General features: G+C 39.9%; 1 protein-coding gene across 12 annotated transcripts in view; it reads right to left on the bottom strand.

The window, feature by feature from the left end:
* Window positions 1–4015: 4015 nt before the first annotated feature.
* LCLAT1 (lysocardiolipin acyltransferase 1) overlaps window positions 4016–21497 on the bottom strand; it is a 216832-nt gene continuing 199350 nt past the window's right edge. For all 12 annotated transcript variants that reach the window (XM_050754721.1, XM_050754711.1, XM_050754712.1 and 9 more), the window contains one exon: window positions 4016–8082. In XM_050754721.1, coding sequence (XP_050610678.1) covers window positions 7580–8082 — 503 coding nt within the window. In that variant the 3' untranslated portion in view covers window positions 4016–7579. The remainder of the gene's footprint in view (window positions 8083–21497) is intronic.

The raw sequence follows: 21497 nt of genomic DNA on the forward strand, positions 1-21497 counted from the left end.
AGAATCACCTGGGAGCTTTTACGGCTCTGGAGGTTCAGGCTGCACACCTGACCAATGAAGTCAGCGTCCTGAGGGTGGGGCCTGGATGCAGGTATTAAGGTTCTGCAGGTGATTCTAATGCGCCTGGCTTAAGAGTCCTGGCCTGGGAGGGAGGAGACAGAGTCTGGCGCCAGGCTGGAGAGAGCCCTGTCTGTTCCCTGCTCACTCCCCACAAGCGGGGATGCTTGAGAGGTCATGTCAAGGGGTCTTTTGGGGAGAGCTTGCAGAGGGAGGCCTTTGGGGAGATGCTATGGTGGGAGAAGAGCTGACTGGATTTGGTGAATGTTTATCTGGAACTCTTCCTGGCTCTGCTAAGGGACTGACACTTTAGCTGGAAGACCCAGGACTGGATGAGGGGTGGCAATCCCCCTCCTACACTCCCCCAGAAGGTTCCTGAGTCCCCAGAAGCTCCCCCAGGCAGACAGCTATGGTGGGATGGTCTTCCCACACACCAGCCACTCAGCCGGCACGACCGACTGCCCAGGACTGGCTGACCTGCTGCCTGCATTGTCTAGGTGGAGCCCTACACCAATTGCTTCAGAAGTAGACTCGAAACTACTTACCGTAAGTAACAAAACCCTTAAGCTTATGTAGCACTTACCAGACTATTAGGAAGATGAGCTTCCATTTTCACTCTTAACAAATATACCCCAAAGTAGGTATTGTCTTATATTTTTGGTGATTGACTTATTTCACTTAGTATAATATCCTCCAGATTCATCCCCGTCACAAATAATAGTTCCCTCTTTTTAAGGGTTGAGTAATATTCCAGCGTCTGTGTGTATGTGTCTATCTACACAACACATTGTGTTTATCCATTCATCCACCAGTGGATATTTGTGTTGCTTCCTCGTTTTGGTGCTTGTGAATAATGCTGCTATGAACATGGGAACAGATAAGGTGGTAACCAGTGTAATTGTACCATGGACTATTCAATCAGTTCCCCACCACAGACATTAGGTTTCCAGTATTCTTATGGAGAGGGCTGTGGACTTTTGTTTATGCACCTTACAATTATCTTTGTTTTGGCCAGTGTACTGTTGGACTAGAAGCAGCACTGTGGGACAAGGGTAAATGTGTAACAATTATGTTAGACCTTGGCGAGTTCTCTTCTGCTCAAGTATAGAAGAGGGCATGGTGAAATCACCTGACCTAGGCTTCTTGAGGGTACACATGTTGAGCCCACTTTTCTAAGAGTTCAGATACTAATATTTTGGTGAATCATTTCAAAGTAATTTTATTCTTATCAAAAAATCTATTTTCCAGAAGTAGATGGGCTTGCACTTCTATTATTATTATTATTATTATTATTTTTTTTTTTTTTATTATTTTTGAGACAGAGTCTCGCTGTGTTGCCCAGGCTGGAGTTCAGTGGCGTGATCTCAGCTCACTGAAACCTCTGTCTCCTGGATTCAAGCAATTCTCCTGCCTCAGCCTCCTGAGTAGCTGGGATTACAGGTGCCCGCCGCCATGCCCAGCTAATTTCTGTATTTTTAGTAGAGACAAGGTTTCACCATATTGGCCAGGCTGGTCTTGAACTCCTGATCTCAGGTGATCCGCTTGCCTCATCCTCCCAAAGTGCTGGGATTACAGGCGTGAGCCACCGCACCTGGCCTTCAATTATTATTATTTTTAAATTTTAAATTTGTAAACTTCTCCACCCAGCTTTCATTTAGAACCGGATGCTTTATGAATAACTTCAGGCAATCACCATTAAGAATGTATTGTGCAAAAAGAATGGCTGAGCTGAACACTGTTTGGGGTAAGAGAAATATTAGATACCCTTATCTAGGCTTTCCAGAGGCTTATAATCCAATGGAGGTGATAAGACTGAAACATAACTGTAACATAAGACAGCTTGGAATACAGTCAAGCGAGAGCTGCAGAGAAATATCACCCATGGTAGGAGGAGGACATTTCAAGCTAGATTGATCAGGATAAGCTTCAGAGAAAAAGTGGGATTCAATTAGACTGGGGCTGGTTAAGCAAGCACCTTTCACAAATGAGAAATATGTGCAAAGTTGGGAAAGGGAGAGAGGACATGAGGTTTGGGCAACCAGTTGCGCTGGTATGAAAAGGTTCACACAGGAGAAAATGCCTGGGAACAAGGTTAAGGCTGGGCTAGAGGACCCAGGGGAGGCAGAGGAGTCTGGACTGTCCAGCAGTTGGAAGGGAGCACTGAGTTACAAGAAGGGAAGCTCCATGATACAACTGGTGTCGCAGGATGATCAAGGAACAAGTCTAGTGCACCAAGACTGGCGTGGGGAGAATGTGGGAGCAGGAAACTGATGGGATGTTGCCAGACCTGCCCAGGTCTGATGCAATAGTTGTGGTGTGCAGAACAGAAGTAAGGACGGCCCTGAAGAGGAAGACGTGGCTGGTAGTGACAGCTTGAGTGTCAAGGAAGGAGGGAACTGCCTCTGCCAACAGGGAGAGCCGTTAGAGTTGTAGTATTTACACTTCAAGAAACTTCCCATAAGGAAATGCTCTCAATACTGATCTGTGTGGAGGCAATGACTGAATAATTCAGATGGACCAATTGTTGATGAGATTGTCCAGACACAGCTATGGAGAACCCTTAGGTTCCCAGATATCCCCTGGTGTGGATGGACAAGGCTGCCCAGCCTCTTGATGTCTCTCACTGCACAGGAAATCACATTCATTTGCTCCAGCCTCCCTCCACTGGGAGGTTGGGAAGTTTGATAGTTGTGGTGGACATTTGTGGTCATTTGGCCATCCAGAGTCAGTTCATCCTGTTCTTGATAACAAGTTTAATTTTTGTCTTAAAATTCATCCCTCCCCCATCCATGCAGTCCAGGTTACTCAACAGGCTCTGCAAGTAACCCAGCGCTGTTAACACACATCATGTATCTGGGCAATTGACTGGTTCAGGAATGGGCACTGAAACCCAATACGGGGTTGTTGTTGAGCCACAGGGGCAGCAGTCTCTCTTGTTCTTTCCCACTGGACTTGAACCTGAGAGGATGCAGGGCTGAAGTGGCTGCAGGCATCATGCCACCCCACATGGATCCTGCAGATCAACCCAAGGACAAAAAAGTTGTCTCTTTAGTAATTTAGTTTAAAAATATTTGAGTATGAAGAGTGCACTGTATATGTGTGGATTAGTATCTTATGTCCATTCCAGGATGTACTAGCCGGAATTTGAAGCCCTCACTAGAAATCCACCCTCCAGAGAGGGTTGCTTAAGCCTTTTCTATAATTTATCAGTGAAAAAAATAATGCTGAAGGTAAGTAGGTGGTGAGAAACAAAGCCCTCCTCTTCCTTTTGCTTAAACGGAGGACAGGAGTCCCACAAGCACTGGTGCTCTTGGGGCCGGGCCTGTGCTCTTCTGGTCCTGCATTTCCCTTTCCCAGGGAATAACGCTGTGGACTCCCCTCCACATGAATCTATCACACAAGGTGCTCACTTGAGAAGACAGAGTGGGGCATTGCAGAAGGCCCCATTACAAGAGACTCCATGATTCTCATGTGTTTGTTTGCTAAACACATTTTTATACATTTGTCAGCTTTGGGTCCAAGATAGTTATATACTCCCCGACGTGAGGTCAGGGACCGGGGCACAGAGTCCCATTTATCTTAGCTAAGAGTTGGTGATGCTGATATTTATGTAAGATCCCACATTTGTGGAACAACCAAATTGTTCTCAATAGCAAGGCTGTGCTAAGAGATGGAGGAAAAGCAAGTTCTGATGACATTCGTTGAGTCCTGAATTCAATTGTGGTGCCTGGACTTTTTCAGTTGTGGGGGTAGTACATTCTTTTCTTGATTAGGCCACTTTTCTTGACATCTGTGGAAAAAAAAGAGACCTAACTGGCCAGCTTTTTCCTTAACACTAGACACTGCAATGCAAGGCATTGCCGGGGGCGGGGGGGCGGGGGGCGGGGGGCGAGGGGAAGTAGCACCTTCACCTGCAGTTACTTGTCGTTCCTGCAAAAACAGAACGTAACACGCATGCAAACTATTTAATTCACTCCTTTATTCTGGGATGTATATTACAGATAACACAACTCAAATACACCATCAGACATTGAAAACTAAGGCCTTTCTGTGAGTTATTTTAAAAACTTGGTGTTTTGCACATAATGATCTTTAAAAAAAAAAATGAATTACCAAAACCAAGATTCTCTTCTGAAATGACAATTTAATGTAGGTACAGGATAACTTTAGGGCTATAACTAATCTGAAGCTTATCAGGTAGCAAAACCATTTTCGTTTTCTACAGCATAAATAACAGCTCTAAGGCAACCACTACCTCAGCATGAAGCTCACTTCTCCACCTCAGAGTAGTGTTTACCTGCTACAGTGACCAGTGTTTAGAGACCATTTCCCTTTCATAGCAAAGAGGGACTTTACCTAAGAAACAGACTACAGACTACAGAATCCTTGGAACAAGAAAAAGAAAGGGAGCTGTAACTAAGGCACTGAAAGCACATTATTTGTATAAAGAAATGTAAACAATTTAACACCAACAGGCTCCCTCCGTTGGAGTCTTTATTGTAAATGCACACAGGGCATCATAGTCAGGGCTAGAGTTTGAAGTCTGGGTGAAACAAATGTTTCTGCAGAGTTCAGAGTCTTGGCTGCCAATATATGATTTCTAACATGGTGCAGTTGAATTAAGTAATTTCAAAGTGACTCAAGCGGAAGCTGTTATTTCCCTTGAATCTGAGATTTAATAGTATTAACAAGGATTTTATAGGAGTCCTAAATTTACGGGCTCTTTTTTAACATTTATTTGCATCTTTTATCAAGTTCTTCTAATGAATTTTAGGATTATTTTGGCTTATTTCATCGAGGAAGTTTGGTATAAGAACTTGTTACCTAATGAGTGCCCTTCCTTGTGAGTTCATATTTTAAGTAGCATGGTTCATGTCATAAATAAACCACACTTGCTTTAACACCGTTCAGAATGGTACATTTAACAATTGGACATATAGCACTGTAAACAATTCAAAGTCCATTGAGCTTACCATGAAAGAACTGGAAGTGCGTACGTAGGAACTTGTCCTGCTGCAGACAAGCAGCTGCTCTGGCTCTGGTGTGGTGAGGTGGGCAGGTGTGGAAGGGAGAATTCCTGAGGCCAGTCACAATTATTGAAGCTAAATTAATTTCTTCCTGACACTTTAGTATTAATTCTAAGTAGTTCTAAGTTCTAAACCATTAACTGTATAGTTCTTTAATTTTTTTAAATCAAAGAAGAAAAAGACTTTCACACAGATGAATGTATAGGAAAACACAAATAATGACAATTTTCAAGAGCCTTATTGCAAAAAAAAAAGAAAAAAGAAAAAAGGACAATTATTTTTGGAGTTACTATCTCTAATTCTTAAAAAGCAAGTACAGTGTCTATATCCCTAAGTTTTAGTGCTATACAGCATTAAATGTACTTTATGAATTTGGGGTAGGTCAAGTTTGTATTTTATCTTAAACATGTTTTCTATGATGAAAAGGAACAAAATTGTAAAAAACGAGATTTTCCCTTCTAAAGGTTTCAAAGCATTAGAGGGCATGCAATGAAATGTTGTTACACCTTGAACAATGAGCCTCTTGAGTTTGTAGGAAGGGCAGACGGGCTCCATTACCAACTTTGGGGTAGAAAGCACAGCTCTCCTCTTACCCAGCACAAATGCAATCCTGATTATAAAACTACTTGTGTTCCTAAATACAACCAAAGGAAATCTTAGAGAAACACGAATTAGAAACCTCTTTTATTAAGGGGAAACAACCAAAAAAGGTGCTTTAAAAAAAAAAAAAAAAAAGAAAGAAAACAAGCCATAAAACCATGAAGTTAAAGAGCTGGGTCTGGAGCAGATGTGCATAATAACTAGCTGCTCCCAGCAGGATCAGAAACAGCTTTGGGGGAGCTGCAGAATATGGGTTGGTGTGTTTCAGAAGAGGCACCAGTTAATACTCTTCCAATAAAAATGATGTGTCCAACAGTGTTCAGCCTCGACCAGTGCTTTCTCACAGAATCTGCTTGGTAAGTTCAGTTCACAATGTGTTTACTTTTCATGGCAATGCATGATGCAATTATTGGGTAGGTCACTGTCAAGCAAAAATGAGATGTAATTAAAGAGAAGGCATTCATGCCCAAAGAGTACATAAAGCAGTAAGTAGTTTCTGAGGCTGGTTCAGTGCAGAAGTAAAACTGACAGGTTTGCTAACAGCTAAAGACTTTTAATTGCCTCATATTTTCTGCAGCTCTGACCAGCATCCCTTATATGACCAAAAAAAAAAAAAAAAGGGGGCAGCTCCAACAGAGTGAAAATGACAACAACACTATTCTTTTGCCTCAGAAGGAGACTGGTGCTTGGTGTGCTGAATTTTCCACTGACTCCAAATGACAAGAATATTTGGGCAAACAACTGGTCAAAAGGGGGTTTAAATATTACTATTGAAAAAGGAAGGCTAAAACTAAAAAGAAAGGTCACTTGCTATCATTATAAAGGATTAATTTTTGTGTTTTCATTTTGGTTTTAAGGTAAAATTTGTCAAGGCTACAAGGGGTTGAATAATTTAGGATAAACCATTACCGCCCTGTCTGCAAGCCATTTGTTGTTTTAATGGTAGATGTTACATACCCACACAAATGTAGAAAAAACAACCTTCCTTTTTTGGTAGGTTGTAAAGAAATATTTCAAAAGACGGTTTCTGACTGGAATAACAGAATGTTCTGAGTGTTCCTTTAAAAAAGTATGTGACTTCATGTATACCATTTTTAACAAAAAAAGCTACACCTGCCAAAATGTTGTAAGGAAACCAGCACTAAGCATGCAATACTGAGTGTGAGAAAGGAACTTAAACTGTATTACTTCCTATCTTTTAAAATTCAAACTAAAGTTTCAAAGTGGAGAGCCTGTGGTTGCTCCCTGAGTCCAGGTTTTAGCTTCCATGAGAGAAAAGGGCACAGGTGGTTTTCTGACATCTTGGTCAGCACACGATGTTATGAATAATGAAGGGCTTCCTGTCAAAATGCTTGATCAGTTTCACGACAAGGGGGTTCCGTTTTCTGATCTTAAGGATGAGATGAGTTTGGCGCAGGAAGAAGTGTGCCAAGGGAGGGAGCCTGGGCACCACCGGCCTTAGTACCTGGAGGAACAGCGCTCACCTCAGTGAGGTGACCTGGGCAGTCCAGTAACAGCATGTGATCTGGGCCATTGTTGACGAGTTCCAGATCTGCCTCTGGTATGGGGAGTCTGTTAGGATTGGGCCTTTAAGAAAAATGTGTGTGTTCCTTGTCTGCTAAAAGCCTGATGGTTGTTTAATAATATTCTGGCCCAAGTTATTTCACCCCGATCACTCCCTGCTATGTACACAGTATCGAAATTACATTCAGAGATTAAAAAAAAAAATTGTAGCAATTATTTTCCCCACAAAACTAAGTGCAAAATATCTTTAACAAATAATGATGGCAGTAAGAAATATTCGACATAGTCATGCAAAAATGCATCTGAGCTTACAAAGGTTTAGAACATTTCCAAAATATGCCCTAGGTTTTTACAAGGTAAACCTTATAATCTTACTCATTTTTCTTTGAATTTAAATGTGGCTGTTTGTGTAAAAGTCGGTAACATGCAAGTTCTATGATCTCCAGTCCACCAAATATTCTTTCTTGCAGCACAAAGATTACAATGGTGATTATAAAATACCACCGAACAAGACCGTACAAATATATGAGTAGGCACATTGCAGGGCTGAACAGGGTCCAATACAGTATAGAGAGCAATTTGACCACAAAGACCCTGAGTTCAGACTTGCAAGGTGGAATGACACTCTGTCCGGTAAAATAAAAATTCTTCTCCCCTTGATAGAAGGAACGCAGCCTCTCTTCTTTCTCTTCCCACCGTTTGTGGCACCACAGTTGAAGGTCCTCCTTGGATGTGGGGAGGGTGTCTATTGGATACCGGTGGACGTGAAAGTGGATTTCCCTGGGAAAGTCTCCTCGGAGGAGGTGCTTCTCTGATTGAGGAATGTTGTGAGGATATGCCACAGTGATATCATGTATAGCATCAAGGTTCTTACCTAGGTTTTGAAAAGATAAAAACATAGATTAAGCAGTGCTCAATTTGGGTGATAATGCTGATTCACACTGCAGGGCAGCACCAGAAACTGAAAAATCGGGACAGTGTGAACCACAATGAACAAACAAAGGTTAGAGATACTGGTGTTCCTGGACACCTGGGTCAATATTTACCAGTCATCTTTAGTTTTATTTCCTGCTTCCTAATTACCACAACAATCTTTAGAAAGAAAATATCTTCATTTGCAGAAACAGTAATCTGCCATTCTAAAACTATTAAGCACATTAACTCAAATTTGAGATGGGAATTAAACATTACAGGGCTAGCTCCTTAAATACCAACAGAATTCAGTTTTGATACCTCCTGTTATTATACCCATCTCTCCAAATAAAAGTAGACTTTCTCACCTTTAACCCAATGTTACCATGATAGCTACTGAAAAGAAAAACTTAAAATCAGGCTTAGGTGGTGAGAAACGTGAAAAGTTCCATATACTTTTTTGTTTTTAAAAACATCAGCTTGAGCCACAGGGGCACACACCTGTAGCCCAGGTACTCGGGAGGCTGAGGTGGGAGAATCACTATATTGCCCAGGGGTTCAGCCTGGGCAATACAGTGAGACTCAGTCTTTAAAAATAAATAGATAAATAAACCTGAACTCCAAGTAAGATGCTGATCCTGTATCCTGTCATCCTGAATTTAACTTAGGGGGTTAAGTGTTTTCACTTACGTGTTTTCAGCAGTCACAGGCCAGATTGCTAGACGCTGGAGATAGACAGTGAAGTAAGACATGGTCCTAAACCTCACTCAAGATGTTCTCAACATAACTGGGGAAGCAGGCATGCATAAAGGCCTAAATAGACCTTATGGGAACACATAAGGGGTTAGTAAAGGAGAGGAATGAGGTGGGGTAGTGGCAGAGCAAATGTTTCGGCAGAAAAGCACAGTGGGGATGGGAACACTAAACGTAGGCAGCAGCCATGTGTTCCAGGCCCTCATGTTATCATTCTTCAGAATTTAAACTCAATTCTGTAGGTAGCAGAGAAGCATTTTAAATGGTGGAGAACTACTTAAGGATTTCAGACAGAAGGGACCCATATGTTTCATTTTAGCAAAGATTACTCTCTGGGGACAGTGACCCCAGAATGGTTTAGAGAGGACCAGAGGCAAAAGAGATAGAGTAGTTTGATGGCTGTTACAGTACAGCAGGCAAGAAATGGAGAGGAGGTAGGGGCCAAAAAAGACATGTCCAAAAAAGTTACAAGGAAGAACTGATGTGATACTATACAGTGGTCAACTGGATGTGGGAGAATGGGGAGGGGGAGCAAGGAGGAGTGAATCTAGGTTTGTTTCTGGCTCGGGGTACCGAGTAGATGGTGGGGCCATAGAGATTAGAAATGTAGGTGGAGTGTTGGACCTGTAAGGGACCTTGAGGATCACTTAATCCAATTCTTTATATGAGGCCGAGAAGTTTGGTATTTTGCCCAAGGGCACACGGCTTGTTGGTGTGGAGTCTCTAAATGTTACTTTCTTCTGAACCATGTTACCTTCGGTGAGAAACTTTTGATGAGGACTTTGATTACTTACAGAACCATATGAAGCAGACAAAATAATCTGTGCTGACAGAAATCAGAACAGTCAGTGGGAAACAATGAGAAGGGAGCCTAAGGAAATTTTCTGGGTGACACACTCTAGATTCAGGTGTGGATTACATGATGCTTACCTATGTCAGAATAATCAGATTGTACATTTAAGACATGTACATTTGACGCTTTACATTTTACCTCAACAGCAGTAATAAAGATATGAAGCAATTCCCCCACATTTACCCTTTCCACTGAACGGGTTAGGTTATATTCGCTTTTTAAAAAATGATTCTTCAAGTTTTCTGCAAATGTTTCTCAGTCTCCATTACTCTGTGATTTACTTTAGGGTAAGAACCAGGCTTCAATTTGGTTTCATAACTGAATTATAAAACAATCAGCACTTAATGAGAGCTACTTTATAAATGAAAATGCCTACATCAACAGGCTTAGATTCAAAGTTGAAAGGAGAGCCCTTCAGGAGTGCTGTATATTGTTCGTAGGGGGTAGAGGAAGTGCAAATGAAAGGCTCATTGAAGAAAGCTTCAGTGGAGCTGTATTTGAAGACAGACTAGGCCAGACCTGCTTGGCTCCAAAGAAGAGAACTGGGGGTTGGGTACGGTGACTCACACCTATAATCCCAGCACTTTGGGAGGCCGAGGCGGGTGGATCACCTGAGGTCAGGAGTTCGAGACCAGCCTAACCAACATGGTGAAACCCCATCTCTACTAAACATACAAAAATTAGCTGGGCATGATGGTGCATGCCTGTAATCCCAGCTACTTGGGAGGCTGAGGCAGGAGAATTGCTTAAACCTGGGAGGCAGAGGTTGCAGTGAGCTGAGATCATGCCACTGCATTCCAGCCTGGGCAACAAGAATGAAACTCCATCTCAAAAAAAAAAAAAAAAAAAAGAACTGGGCCAGTAGTCAGAAGCCCATGGGAAAAGCTTTGTGACTTAGCTATCAAGAGGTGATTTATTTACCATTTGAGAAAGGGCTGGCTGACCACTTGCCTTGTATGCTACAGTCGCAATTTACACGCTGAAAGGTGGGCTGTCCAATCAAGCATCCAAAAAAGACGCTATTCCATCACTGATAGACTATGATACATTCCATAAGATGTTAATATGTCTCACCTGTTAACTCACTTGCATCAAAAAAACCAAGCAATCTTTCGTCTGTATTACTTCATGAGAGATGAAGCTTTTCCTTGACTAGACAGTACAAGCTAGTTTAATATTTTAGAGCACTCTCTATCTGCAGACCTCAGAGGCCATTCATTTCTGCCCGCCAACTGCGACCATAATCCTTGTTTTAGTTGCCTTACCTCAATGCCACCCACCCTTTTCTCTCACATGGAGGTAAATAAGATGTCTTTGCCTCCTGTAACTTGTCATGCCAATTAGCCAGATTCAGAACTATGTTCACATTCCATTTACTTTCAAAACTCCTCTGGAATCAATACTTCTGCTTCTACCTTCTGCCCAAATACTTCTCTCCTCAATCAGGATTATAGATCTTCACCAATATCACCTTTCACAACAGCCTTGACCAATCTCCTTTCCCCATGTAGCTCCATCTACCTTTCTACTCAGTCATTCTACACGACTGTCACAGTTAATCTTAAAATCTTAGGAACAGCTCATTCACGTGGCCCAGCCTTTCTCATACAGGTGGTTCCTAATGCTTATGGATCAAACACAGTCATGTGTTTTTACAAATAGGTATTAAAATGGTGAGAAGAATGCCCCTTTCTTTCTTCCTTCTTCTTGACGATCTACAGTAAAGGTGTGTGTGTGTGTGGACCACATGTGTCTGTGGCATTATAATGTTCAGGATAGAAATGGCAAGTTTTGAGATGGCAAGTTTGATGGCACCACTGAGAAATTTTCCTTGATGAAAGATTTTAGCTTCATGGCAGCACCGAGTGTGGAGGGCTGTGGACACAGACTGCCTGGGATCCTGGCTCTGCCTCTTGCTGAGTTACTCTATCTCTCTGTGGCTTACTTAGTTCCTGTATCTATAAATTACCTAAGAAGGTTGTTGTGAGGCTTAAATAGCAAATTCTCAATAAAGGCTGTTTACTAGGCTGTACTCTTTTCCTCTAACTTTAGCTCCTGGAGTCCACTGATACCAACATAGTATGTGGGGGGAAATGACAATTCAATACTGTTTCCATACCACTGTTAACAGCACTATTCGCCTGGGCCCTGAGAATGCCAGTTAGAGACCTCCTAATTTAACTTTTCTACTCAACACAAATATTCTAACGAATATTTCACAAAATTGCCAAAAATACTCTCTCTGCCTCAAATATTCAGCCTTTTTTCCTGAAGTATTTCATCTCAAATCCCTTCAATGTCTAGTTCAAATGCCAAGGGTTCTAAGAAGGAGCTTGTTCAAGTACCAAGGCCCAAAGTGGCCTTGCCTCTTGTGAATGCTTAAAGCACATGCACTGATAACCTCATTTGGGTAGCTGGTTGCCATCCTGTGCCCTTACTAGATGCTCAAGTACATTAAGGGCAAGGACCATGTCTTTTCTTTTTTAGACTTAGTAACTAGCACTAAAAAGGCTCCACTAAAAAGGCTCTAGAAATGCGTAGTTGACCAATATTTGTATGGTCTGCTATCTTCTCATCTAAAAATATAGAAGATAATTATAATGCTCTCTCCATTGAGTTGTGTTGACAATTTGGTGAGCTAATGTACAGTGAGCTCTTTGGACAGTATTTGCCATATAGTATAGTTCTTGGATAGTAGCACCTTCTTTTTTTTTTTTTTTTTTTTTTTTGAGACAGAGTCTCGCTGTGTCGCCCAGGCTGGAGTGCAGTGGCGCGATCTCGGCTCACTGCAAGCTCCGCCTCCCGGGTTCACGCCATTCTCCTGCCTCAGCCTCCGAGTAGCTGGGACTACAGGCGCCCGCCACCACGCCCAGCTAGTTTTTTGTATTTTTAGTAGAGACGGGGTTTCACCGTGTTAGCCAGGATGGTCTCGATCTCCTGACCTCGTGATCCACCCGCCTCGGCCTCCCAAAGTGCTGGGATTACAGGCTTGAGCCACCGCGCCCGGCCTAGTAGCACCTTCTATGACTTGTTCCATGGTATGTTTTTTTTTTCAACTTGGGTTCTACGAAGTCTTGGTTCTGAAAGAATTATAACAATCTTGTGAAGGGGGAAAGGGTTCACTTTACAAAAAGGTAACATTCCAAAAGTTTTTAAAAATTGCTTGTTTAAAATCTAGAACTTTGGAATGATATAATTTAATTAAAATGCCATCTATATTATAAGCAAGTAAAGAGTAACGCTGTAATGTTAGAAACTAAAAAAGACAAAGTGATTAAGGGAACTAGGTGTGGAGAGAAGGAAGAGAGTTTATACCTTGACACTCATTTCCCTGAGCAGTGCTGCAGCCTAGGCTTTCCTTAAGCATCATAGAGACTCGAAAATGTGTTAACTCCAAAAGCAAGAGAGGAAGAAATGGAGAATCGCTTTTATACATGGAGAGAGAGCCGACTATCTTGATACTTTATATATATATATATATATATATATATATATATATATATTTGTGTATGTATATAGCGACAGGGGTCTTGCTATGTCACTCAGAGTGGTCTTGAACTCAAGTGATCCTCCCACTTCATTCTCCCAAAGTCCTAGGATTACAGATGTGAGCCACCATGTCTGGCCTGTCTTGATAATTTTAAAGCTTTATATTAAGTAAATGTCTCCAAACACAAAAGCCACAAAGCCACATGTAACTCTGTTCTTCTTGACTAGAAGAGCCAAATTCTGTAGAATAAGAACTGATTTCTCATATCCTATCAAGACCTTCTGGCACCATGGCCTCTGGCACAGGGAGCCAGTACCAACAGACAACTGAGCTTCCCCGTATAGGGAACAGGTAAAAGAGGTTAGCATGGCCTTGGGGCTTGGTTCATATGAAAGTGACAATGAAATGGATAGTCAAAAGTTGAGATGTGCCTCTTTCATTTACCATTTATAATTGGGCTAAAATACTGTAATATGTAAGAAAAAAATGTTCCTGAAGTTACAAAGGATTTATACTGCCTTTAAATCTTTTGGTATGAAAACAGACTTTTAAATAGGCAAATTAAGGTGGCTGCCACCAGTAAAAGCCATTTTTAAAAGATCTCATTGCTTTTTAGATGCTTTAAATTATTATTTATTTTTATTTTGAGACGGAGTTTCTCTCTTGTCGCCGGCTCACTGCAACCTCCACTCCTGGGTTCGAGTGATTCTCCTGCCTCAGCCTCCTGAGTAGCTGAGACTACAGGCACACACCACCACGCCCAGCTAATTTTTGTATTTTTAGTAGAGATAGGGTTTCACCATGTTGGCCAGGCTGGTCTCAAACTCCTGACCTTAGGTGATCGGCCCACCTCGGCCTCCAAAACTGTTGGGACTACAGGCATGAGCCACCGCGCATGGCCAGATGGTTTAAATTATAAATCTAGATGCTGTCTATTCTGTCATCTGCCTATATGGGATTTAGAAAATGGGTTTGTTCTGTTTCAGACACTGTGACTATTGGAAAGTCTCATATTTTAATATTTTATAAAGCCAGCACTGTGTTAGAACAACCACACTCACTGGGGCCCATAGTTGTTTATTCCCTGGAAGAATGAAGCACTTGCTTAATATTTCAAATCTTAATTTTTAGTCTCAGAGTGAGGAAATCTTGAGTACTTTATTCATGTTTAAGTAACAGAAGCTTAAAGGCTATGACTGAATTTTACGAATGTAATATCCAGCATGAAGTGTCTCTAAGCACATCAAGCTGAGCCCATGACTATTACAAGAGTCCCAGCTCACTGAGAATGGGAGGGAGCCCAAATCCTTACACATCTGTATGTTTAAAACAAAAGAATGGAAAGAGGCTTTTGTAGTCTCTACATGCATACCACAGTGAAGAAATCCAGGTTTGTTCATGCCTATGTATCGGATCCAATTATACAGTCCAATGACAGATTAACACAATTTTTTTAACCCAGTGATCTCATAACAACTAAAATTTTTCTTTCTCCATTCCATAATCAAATATATGCAGACTATATAAACATGTAACTTATTTTATTTATTTATTTATTTTTGAGATGGAGTCTCGCTCTGTCCCCCAGGCTGGAGTACAGTGGCGCGATCTTGGCTCACTGCAACCTCCGTCTCCCGGGTTCAAGCAATTCTTCTGCCTCAGCCTCCCGGGTAGTTGGGACTACAGGTGGACACCACCACACCCAGCTAATTTTTGTGTTTTTAGTAGAGATGGGGTTTTACCATGTTGGCCAGGATGGTCTTGATCTCTTGACCTCGTGATCCGCCTGCCTCGGCCTCCCAAAGTGCTGAGATTACAGGTGTGAGCCACTGTGCCTGGCCAAAATGTAACTTATTTAAGATTACATTTTAACACCTGCTTTAAAAAAATTAAAATAAAAATCTATTTTCTATTTTCCAGATCTAAATTCACAAATCTAACTGCATGGATTAGTTTTGAGTTAAGTAGCTTGTCATCTAAGATGCATCTGTGTTAAAAGGAAATGCTGAGGCTGCTGATTTTGTACATTGTTTTTCAAATTAAAAAGAAAAATTACTCCAAGAAGATAAAATTTGGATTTAGTAACTCAGCAATCATTCACTGTGCCACTTTGACACAGACATGTAACAGTACATAGCTAATAATAAAGCATGACAGATTGGCACTAGTCAGTAGATTTTGAAGAACAGTCTTGAATGGACTAATTCAGATATATTTAGACTAAAAATACCAATAAATAATATACCTTTCAGCTTCAAAATAAAAGGGTATGCATGAAACACTTAAAACCAACTGGTATTAAGGCTCAAACAGTACCATTTTCTTTGAGTATTAAAATACTATTGTTTCCTACTAGGAACATTATTCATTTCTCCTTCTACGTAAGTTGAATACTTAGGGAACAAAAGGTGCAGTCAGGCAGCTCTCAGTCCTGCCTTTGACCAGCTCTATGACTTTGGCATGCTCACTATAAGCCTTGGCTGTAAATGGACACAGCAGTCCCTACCCTCATAGGGTTTTGTGAAGAGCAAATGGGATGTGGACTTTACAGTGCTTAGAGAAGTGACTGGCACATACTCTTCACAGGTTCTTGTTGTATCATCATTATTCTTCCTCTAGGTGGGATAATCACTGTTCCCACTTGATGTGAATTTAGATTTAGGTTGCTATCCTTTACCTTCCTTCTTTCTCTAGATTTCCTTGTCCTTTGAGAGAGATGAGTCTGTTATACGGCGTGATGTGGTTTATTCTCATCATGCAGTCCACTCCTCTCCCGCAGCACAGAAGCAAAGCTGTTTAGAGGACTGACTCTGGCTCTGAGCCCTATTATGTCTGGCATATATTCCTCTCCATTCCTACTAACTCACTCCTTAGACATTTTAAGCGAAGCGTAGACATTAAATTGTCCCATGGCATTCAGAATTAGAAGTTGATAATCTGTGCTCTAGGATCACTGGCCACCTGTTCCATCTTTTTGCTGTTGTTGTTTTTTATTAAGTCAAGGATAGTACTCAATCTTTTTCTAAATAAGAACCATCTTGAGCTTCAAAGTTAACCTTCAGCTGGAAAGTTAAAACTAAAAATGGTATACCTGTGAACAGTCTTGCTTATTCAACTTCAATTTGATTCTTTACAGATAGTTTTAGAGACAGCTATTTTCACATTTCTATCCTAAATCTGTTGCACTTTTTGTGTTTTGTATAAATGGTGAATCTTTTCAGTGCTGTTTATCTCTCCCAATGAATACTGGTTCTCTGGATCTTCAAAACAAGTGTAATTTTCTAGATAGAATAGAAATATGTCAACATGTTCCAAAATTTGACTTTAATACATTAATAGATCACTGAAAATCTGAATAACAGTATGCACTTGCTGAGGCTGAAGTTAAAAAAGAAGCAATGTGAAATTTAAATCACAGCTCTTGGAACTCTCACATATAAAAATGAATAGCTGCAAGTGCCTACCTATTAACAGTACTTATCTACTATGTCTATATTTTACCGATAATTTCTACAATTTAAAACCATGGAAAGTTAAGGCTGAGTACATGTTAATTTCAAGCTTCTTCAGTGAAAACATCTGAAATTTGCAAGGAATATTTTTCATATAATGCATTAAAAATAAAAGGAAAAGTAACTTTGCTACTATATTGAGCTTCCTAGCAAGTGTGATAAACATTGACCTCTACTGGATCTGGCAACATCTTGATACTTCAAGGACATCATATTATAATCACACTGGCCCTTCAGCATCCTGAATATTTCCTTCGTGAGAGATGCCAAGTGTGGTGTAGGGCATGCTGTCGTTTATTCTCTAACATTCAGTCTACTCATCTCCCATAGCACAGAAGCAGAGCCTTTAGGATACTGACCTGAGCTAATCATGGCAACCCTATATCCCTTACTGGGGAATGGTTCAGGAATAAGTTCACCACTCAATTCGGGACAATGATATATGAGAGGTGTACGTCTAGGACTTCTAGAGAAAGTTGCCTTGCTCCCAAGAGAAAGTCCTAAGAAAATCACATACAGAAAGCCACAAGAAAACCACATACAGCTGACATCATAGAGGTCAGAATGGAGACAGAAGGTACCAGGACCTTGCTCAGATGGCTGGGTGCCAAAATCTAACCTTTAAACGTACCCTATTGCTAACATTGTGGCTGTGTCAATGCATTTCCTTACCTTTCAACCTGGTTTGAATCAGGTTTTTGGCTATAAGCAGTTAAAGTACTCTAACTGATGCATTATCAACTGGTGGGAGTTAATCATCAATTACAACTTACAGGAGAAACTCTGGCATTTTCCATTTTTGAACAGGCTTTCCATTTATTTTGAGTGTTCTATTTACCTTCTACTGTTACCCTAACAGCATGCAAATCTCTGACTGATATATATGTGGACCCTAAGGAAGCATTTCTCCAGTATCACCTTAAAGATTCATACTTTATTTCAAAGTACATTTTGGTTCATATGAGGTCAAGTCCCTTTTAGGTGACTCAGTGCCTTTCATCCTAAAAAGCCAATGCCGAGAAATGGACTTTTCTTAAGTGAAGAGTTGGGGTTCATAACAACTACAGACAGTCCTACATGTGGGCCTTCAAGATCATTTGAAAAAAGTAGAAGGCTGTTTTCTCTGTGCTTCATATTTAGATATAAAAGTTATTTTATATTAGCATTATCACTTACTTTTTTCATGTGATACTTTATTTCTCTGAATTCGAAAAAAACATTTCCCTTATTACAAAAGGTAACAGAAGTTACTGTAGATAAGTGAAGAAAATGCAAGTCAAGTCTACAGAAGAAAAAAACTGGAATCATACCAACTGATTTCCTTTAAGGTATATATCCTTCCATTTGTTTATTCCTCCCCAAAGTACAGGTGATACTTATACACATAGGAAATGGATATTGTTATAAACAATTGTATCCTCAAAATTTATGTTGATGCCCTAACCCCTAATGTGACTATACTTGGAGATAAGCCTTTAAAGAGGTAATTAAGATTAAATGAGGCAAAAAAAGTGAGGCCCTGATCCAGTACGACTGATGTCCTCATAAGAAGAGGAGGGGACACCAGGAGTGTTCATGTCTAAAGAATATCATGTGAGGACACAGTGAGAAAGTGGCCATCTGCAAGCCATGAAGGAGAGTCTTTAGGAAAAACTGACCCTGCCAACACATGATCTTGGTCTTCTGGCCTCCAAAACAGTGAGGAAATAAATTCCTTTTGTTTAAGTCACTCAGTCTCAGTCTGTGTTATTGTGTTATGGCCTCTCCAGCAGACAAATACATACATAACATATGCCTTGGAAAAAAAAAATCTAGAAATGGAACCATACTATAATACTGTTGTATAATTAATTTTTCGTGCATCTTTCCATTGATGCCATTAAAGACTTTCTAAAACATGTTATAGATGCACAATATTTGATTATATAGATATCACATATAAAGTTGTTTTCATATTTCTAAGTTGTTTCCACAAAAGTCACGTTTAAATAGATACCTTCATAACAAGAATATGAACACCTTAACTAAAAAGGATATGAACACCTTAATAAGCTTTAGCTACATATTGGAAACTGACCAGAAACATCAATTTAAATGCACACCAAGAATGTATAATAGTGCTTTCCTTTTCACACTTTTACTAATGCCTGGTATTGTAATTTTAAGAAATTTGCCCAAGTATATCATTTTGTATATTTTTTTTCTTTTTCTTTTTTGAGATGGAGTTTTACTCTTGTTGCCCAGGCTGGAGTGCAATGGCGCAATCTCAGCTCACTGCAACCTCCACTTCCCGGGTTCAAGTGATTCTCCTGCCTCAGCCTCTCGAGTGGCTGGGATTACAGGCACGCGCCACCACGCCCGGCTTTTTGTATTTCTAGTAGAGACGGGGTTTCACCACGTTGGCCAGGCTGGTCTCGAACTCCAGACTTCAGGTGATCCACCTGCCTCAACCTCCCAAAGTGCTGGGATTACAGGGGTGAGCCACCACGCTCGGCCTCATTTTGTATTTTTATGTCTTTGATGAGAAAAAATAAGCTTATTGGAAAAACACAGTAGTAATATAATGTATTTGTCATCTTCTTAGGGCTTGGCAAGAGTTCTTTACCCTCTACCATATATATAGTAAATGTTTTCTACATACTTATTTTGCCATATAGCCACTCTTGGGTTTACTTTGTTGGATTTGCTCCTCTGTAAATGCAGCTTCATTTTCTTTATCCATTTTCTATAAGTTGTTTGTCACCATCTAGTCAATTTGCGAAGTCCCTTCTTTATCACAGATTATTAGTCCTCTGTACACTGTGTGGCAAGTATTTTTATAAGTCCATTATCTATCGACTTCATAGCATCTTTTCCAACACGTGTGTGTGTCTAGTCAAGAAAATTTCTGTTATAGCTTCTGGATTCCTAGTCTTGTCTGTCAGTCCCTAAATTATACATGTATCCTTTATTTCTCTGAAAGATGAAATACGTTTTTTTCTTTTAGCTTTATAATCCAGCTTTACTTTCTTTCAAATAGATACCAGTTTTTCAAGCAAAACAACTCTTTTCTCCTTGTATTGAAATACCAACTTGGTAAACTATACTTGGCTTCTCCTGGGAAACTGTTTTGCAATACAAACTTGAAGAGCATTTAATTCAATTTCAAAACAAAGACCTTATACCCTTCCCAAAAAACCTGTCCTGCAATTGTATTTGCATATATTTGCATAACAATTTTGGAAGAATTGGCAATTTTCTATCGTCTTCTCATCCAAGAAAATGGCTTCTCTTTCCATTTGAGCAAATGCTCAAATCTTATTTTATGTCTTCTAATAAATTTCAGTTTTCTTCACATAGCTTCTGTGACCTTTTTACAAAAATTTATTCCTAAACAATTTCATAATTTTTGTCACATAATTGTGAATAGAACATAATTGTGAATACAACATGTGTTTCTATTTCTGTTTTAAGGTAATCACTGCTAGAATAGGGACAAATCTATTGTTGTATGTTTATCTGCAGCCAACTTACAATTTTTTTTATTGTAATTAAACTTGTAGTAGACTTTTTGACCTTATAGATTGCAGCAAAAATGGTTTTATGGTCAATTTTACAGTCTTTTGGTAGTTTTATTACTTTCATTAACATTTACTTAAAGTTTTGAATTTAAAATGTGGGTTTTAAAATGAGATCTTTAGCATATAAGATGCTTACTGCTGAGTTTTGGTAAAACTCATATTAAAGTAGTTAACTTCTATTTTATTTTCCTAGTGTTTATTAGGAATGGCTTGACTTTATCAAATATCTTTTCAGCATCTAACAGTAGAATTTTGTTTTAAAGAAAATATTAGTCAAAGACCTATATGAATCAAAGTCTTAGTAGTTAAAAGGAAAGAAGTGCAAAGAGAAATTGAAAAATAATAAAATTATAGCGTAGGCTTCACTATTTCTACCATAACTGAACAACTCCAGTAGATAAAAACTAGTTAAATAAAGGAACTGAATAGCTATTGATAAATTTGGCTTAATAGATTTATACAGACCTGTGAGAAAATATTTTAAATGGTCCATTTTTAAGGCATGGTAAGTCTAAGTACTGGCAGCCAGCCTGCGAACATAACAAACTGCATGGCTCATGTACCTAGGTCACAATAAGCAAACAGAATGTAGAGGAGGGGTCAGCCTATAAAAGGGAAGAAAGTTTCGTTATTGGGAAATCGAAACTTAAGTGGAGAAGGGGACCAGGGTATAACCTTGGCGGATAAATGAAGGCGGATAATGAAACTTTGGTGACATCAGAGAAGATTGTAACCCCATAGTACTTGACCAGTGGGGAACTGGTGGAGGGAATTGTGTGCTAGGAGATAAATTATCTGCTGTAGCTGCCCTGGGTGTGCCTGCCCACCAGACACTCGATCTTGCAAGACGCTATTAAAAAGTCTCACTTTTGCTGTTCTTTGTGCCTCCAAGTCCATTCTTTGGGTTTGGATGGGTGAGTGTGTTTCTCACAGACCCATTTGATACTCAAAAATATTTTAAAGGTGTTAGTAACCATGAGCATTTATAAAAATCTGATTACTTACCTAGTGGCAAGACAATTTAAACACATTTTGCAAAAACTGAGACTTTATGATGCACATTCTGACATCAAGATTCCATAAAAATAATAAAATAATATTCCTCTTTTAATAAAAAGTTTAGATAAACCATGGATAAAAGATAAAAGGAAAATTACGAATTATCTAAAAAGGAATGAAAAAGAGAATCTATAGGATACAATGAAGACA

Source organism: Macaca thibetana, chromosome 13 (genome assembly GCF_024542745.1).
Source record: "Macaca thibetana thibetana isolate TM-01 chromosome 13, ASM2454274v1, whole genome shotgun sequence".
Classification (NCBI taxonomy): Eukaryota; Metazoa; Chordata; class Mammalia; order Primates; family Cercopithecidae; genus Macaca; species Macaca thibetana.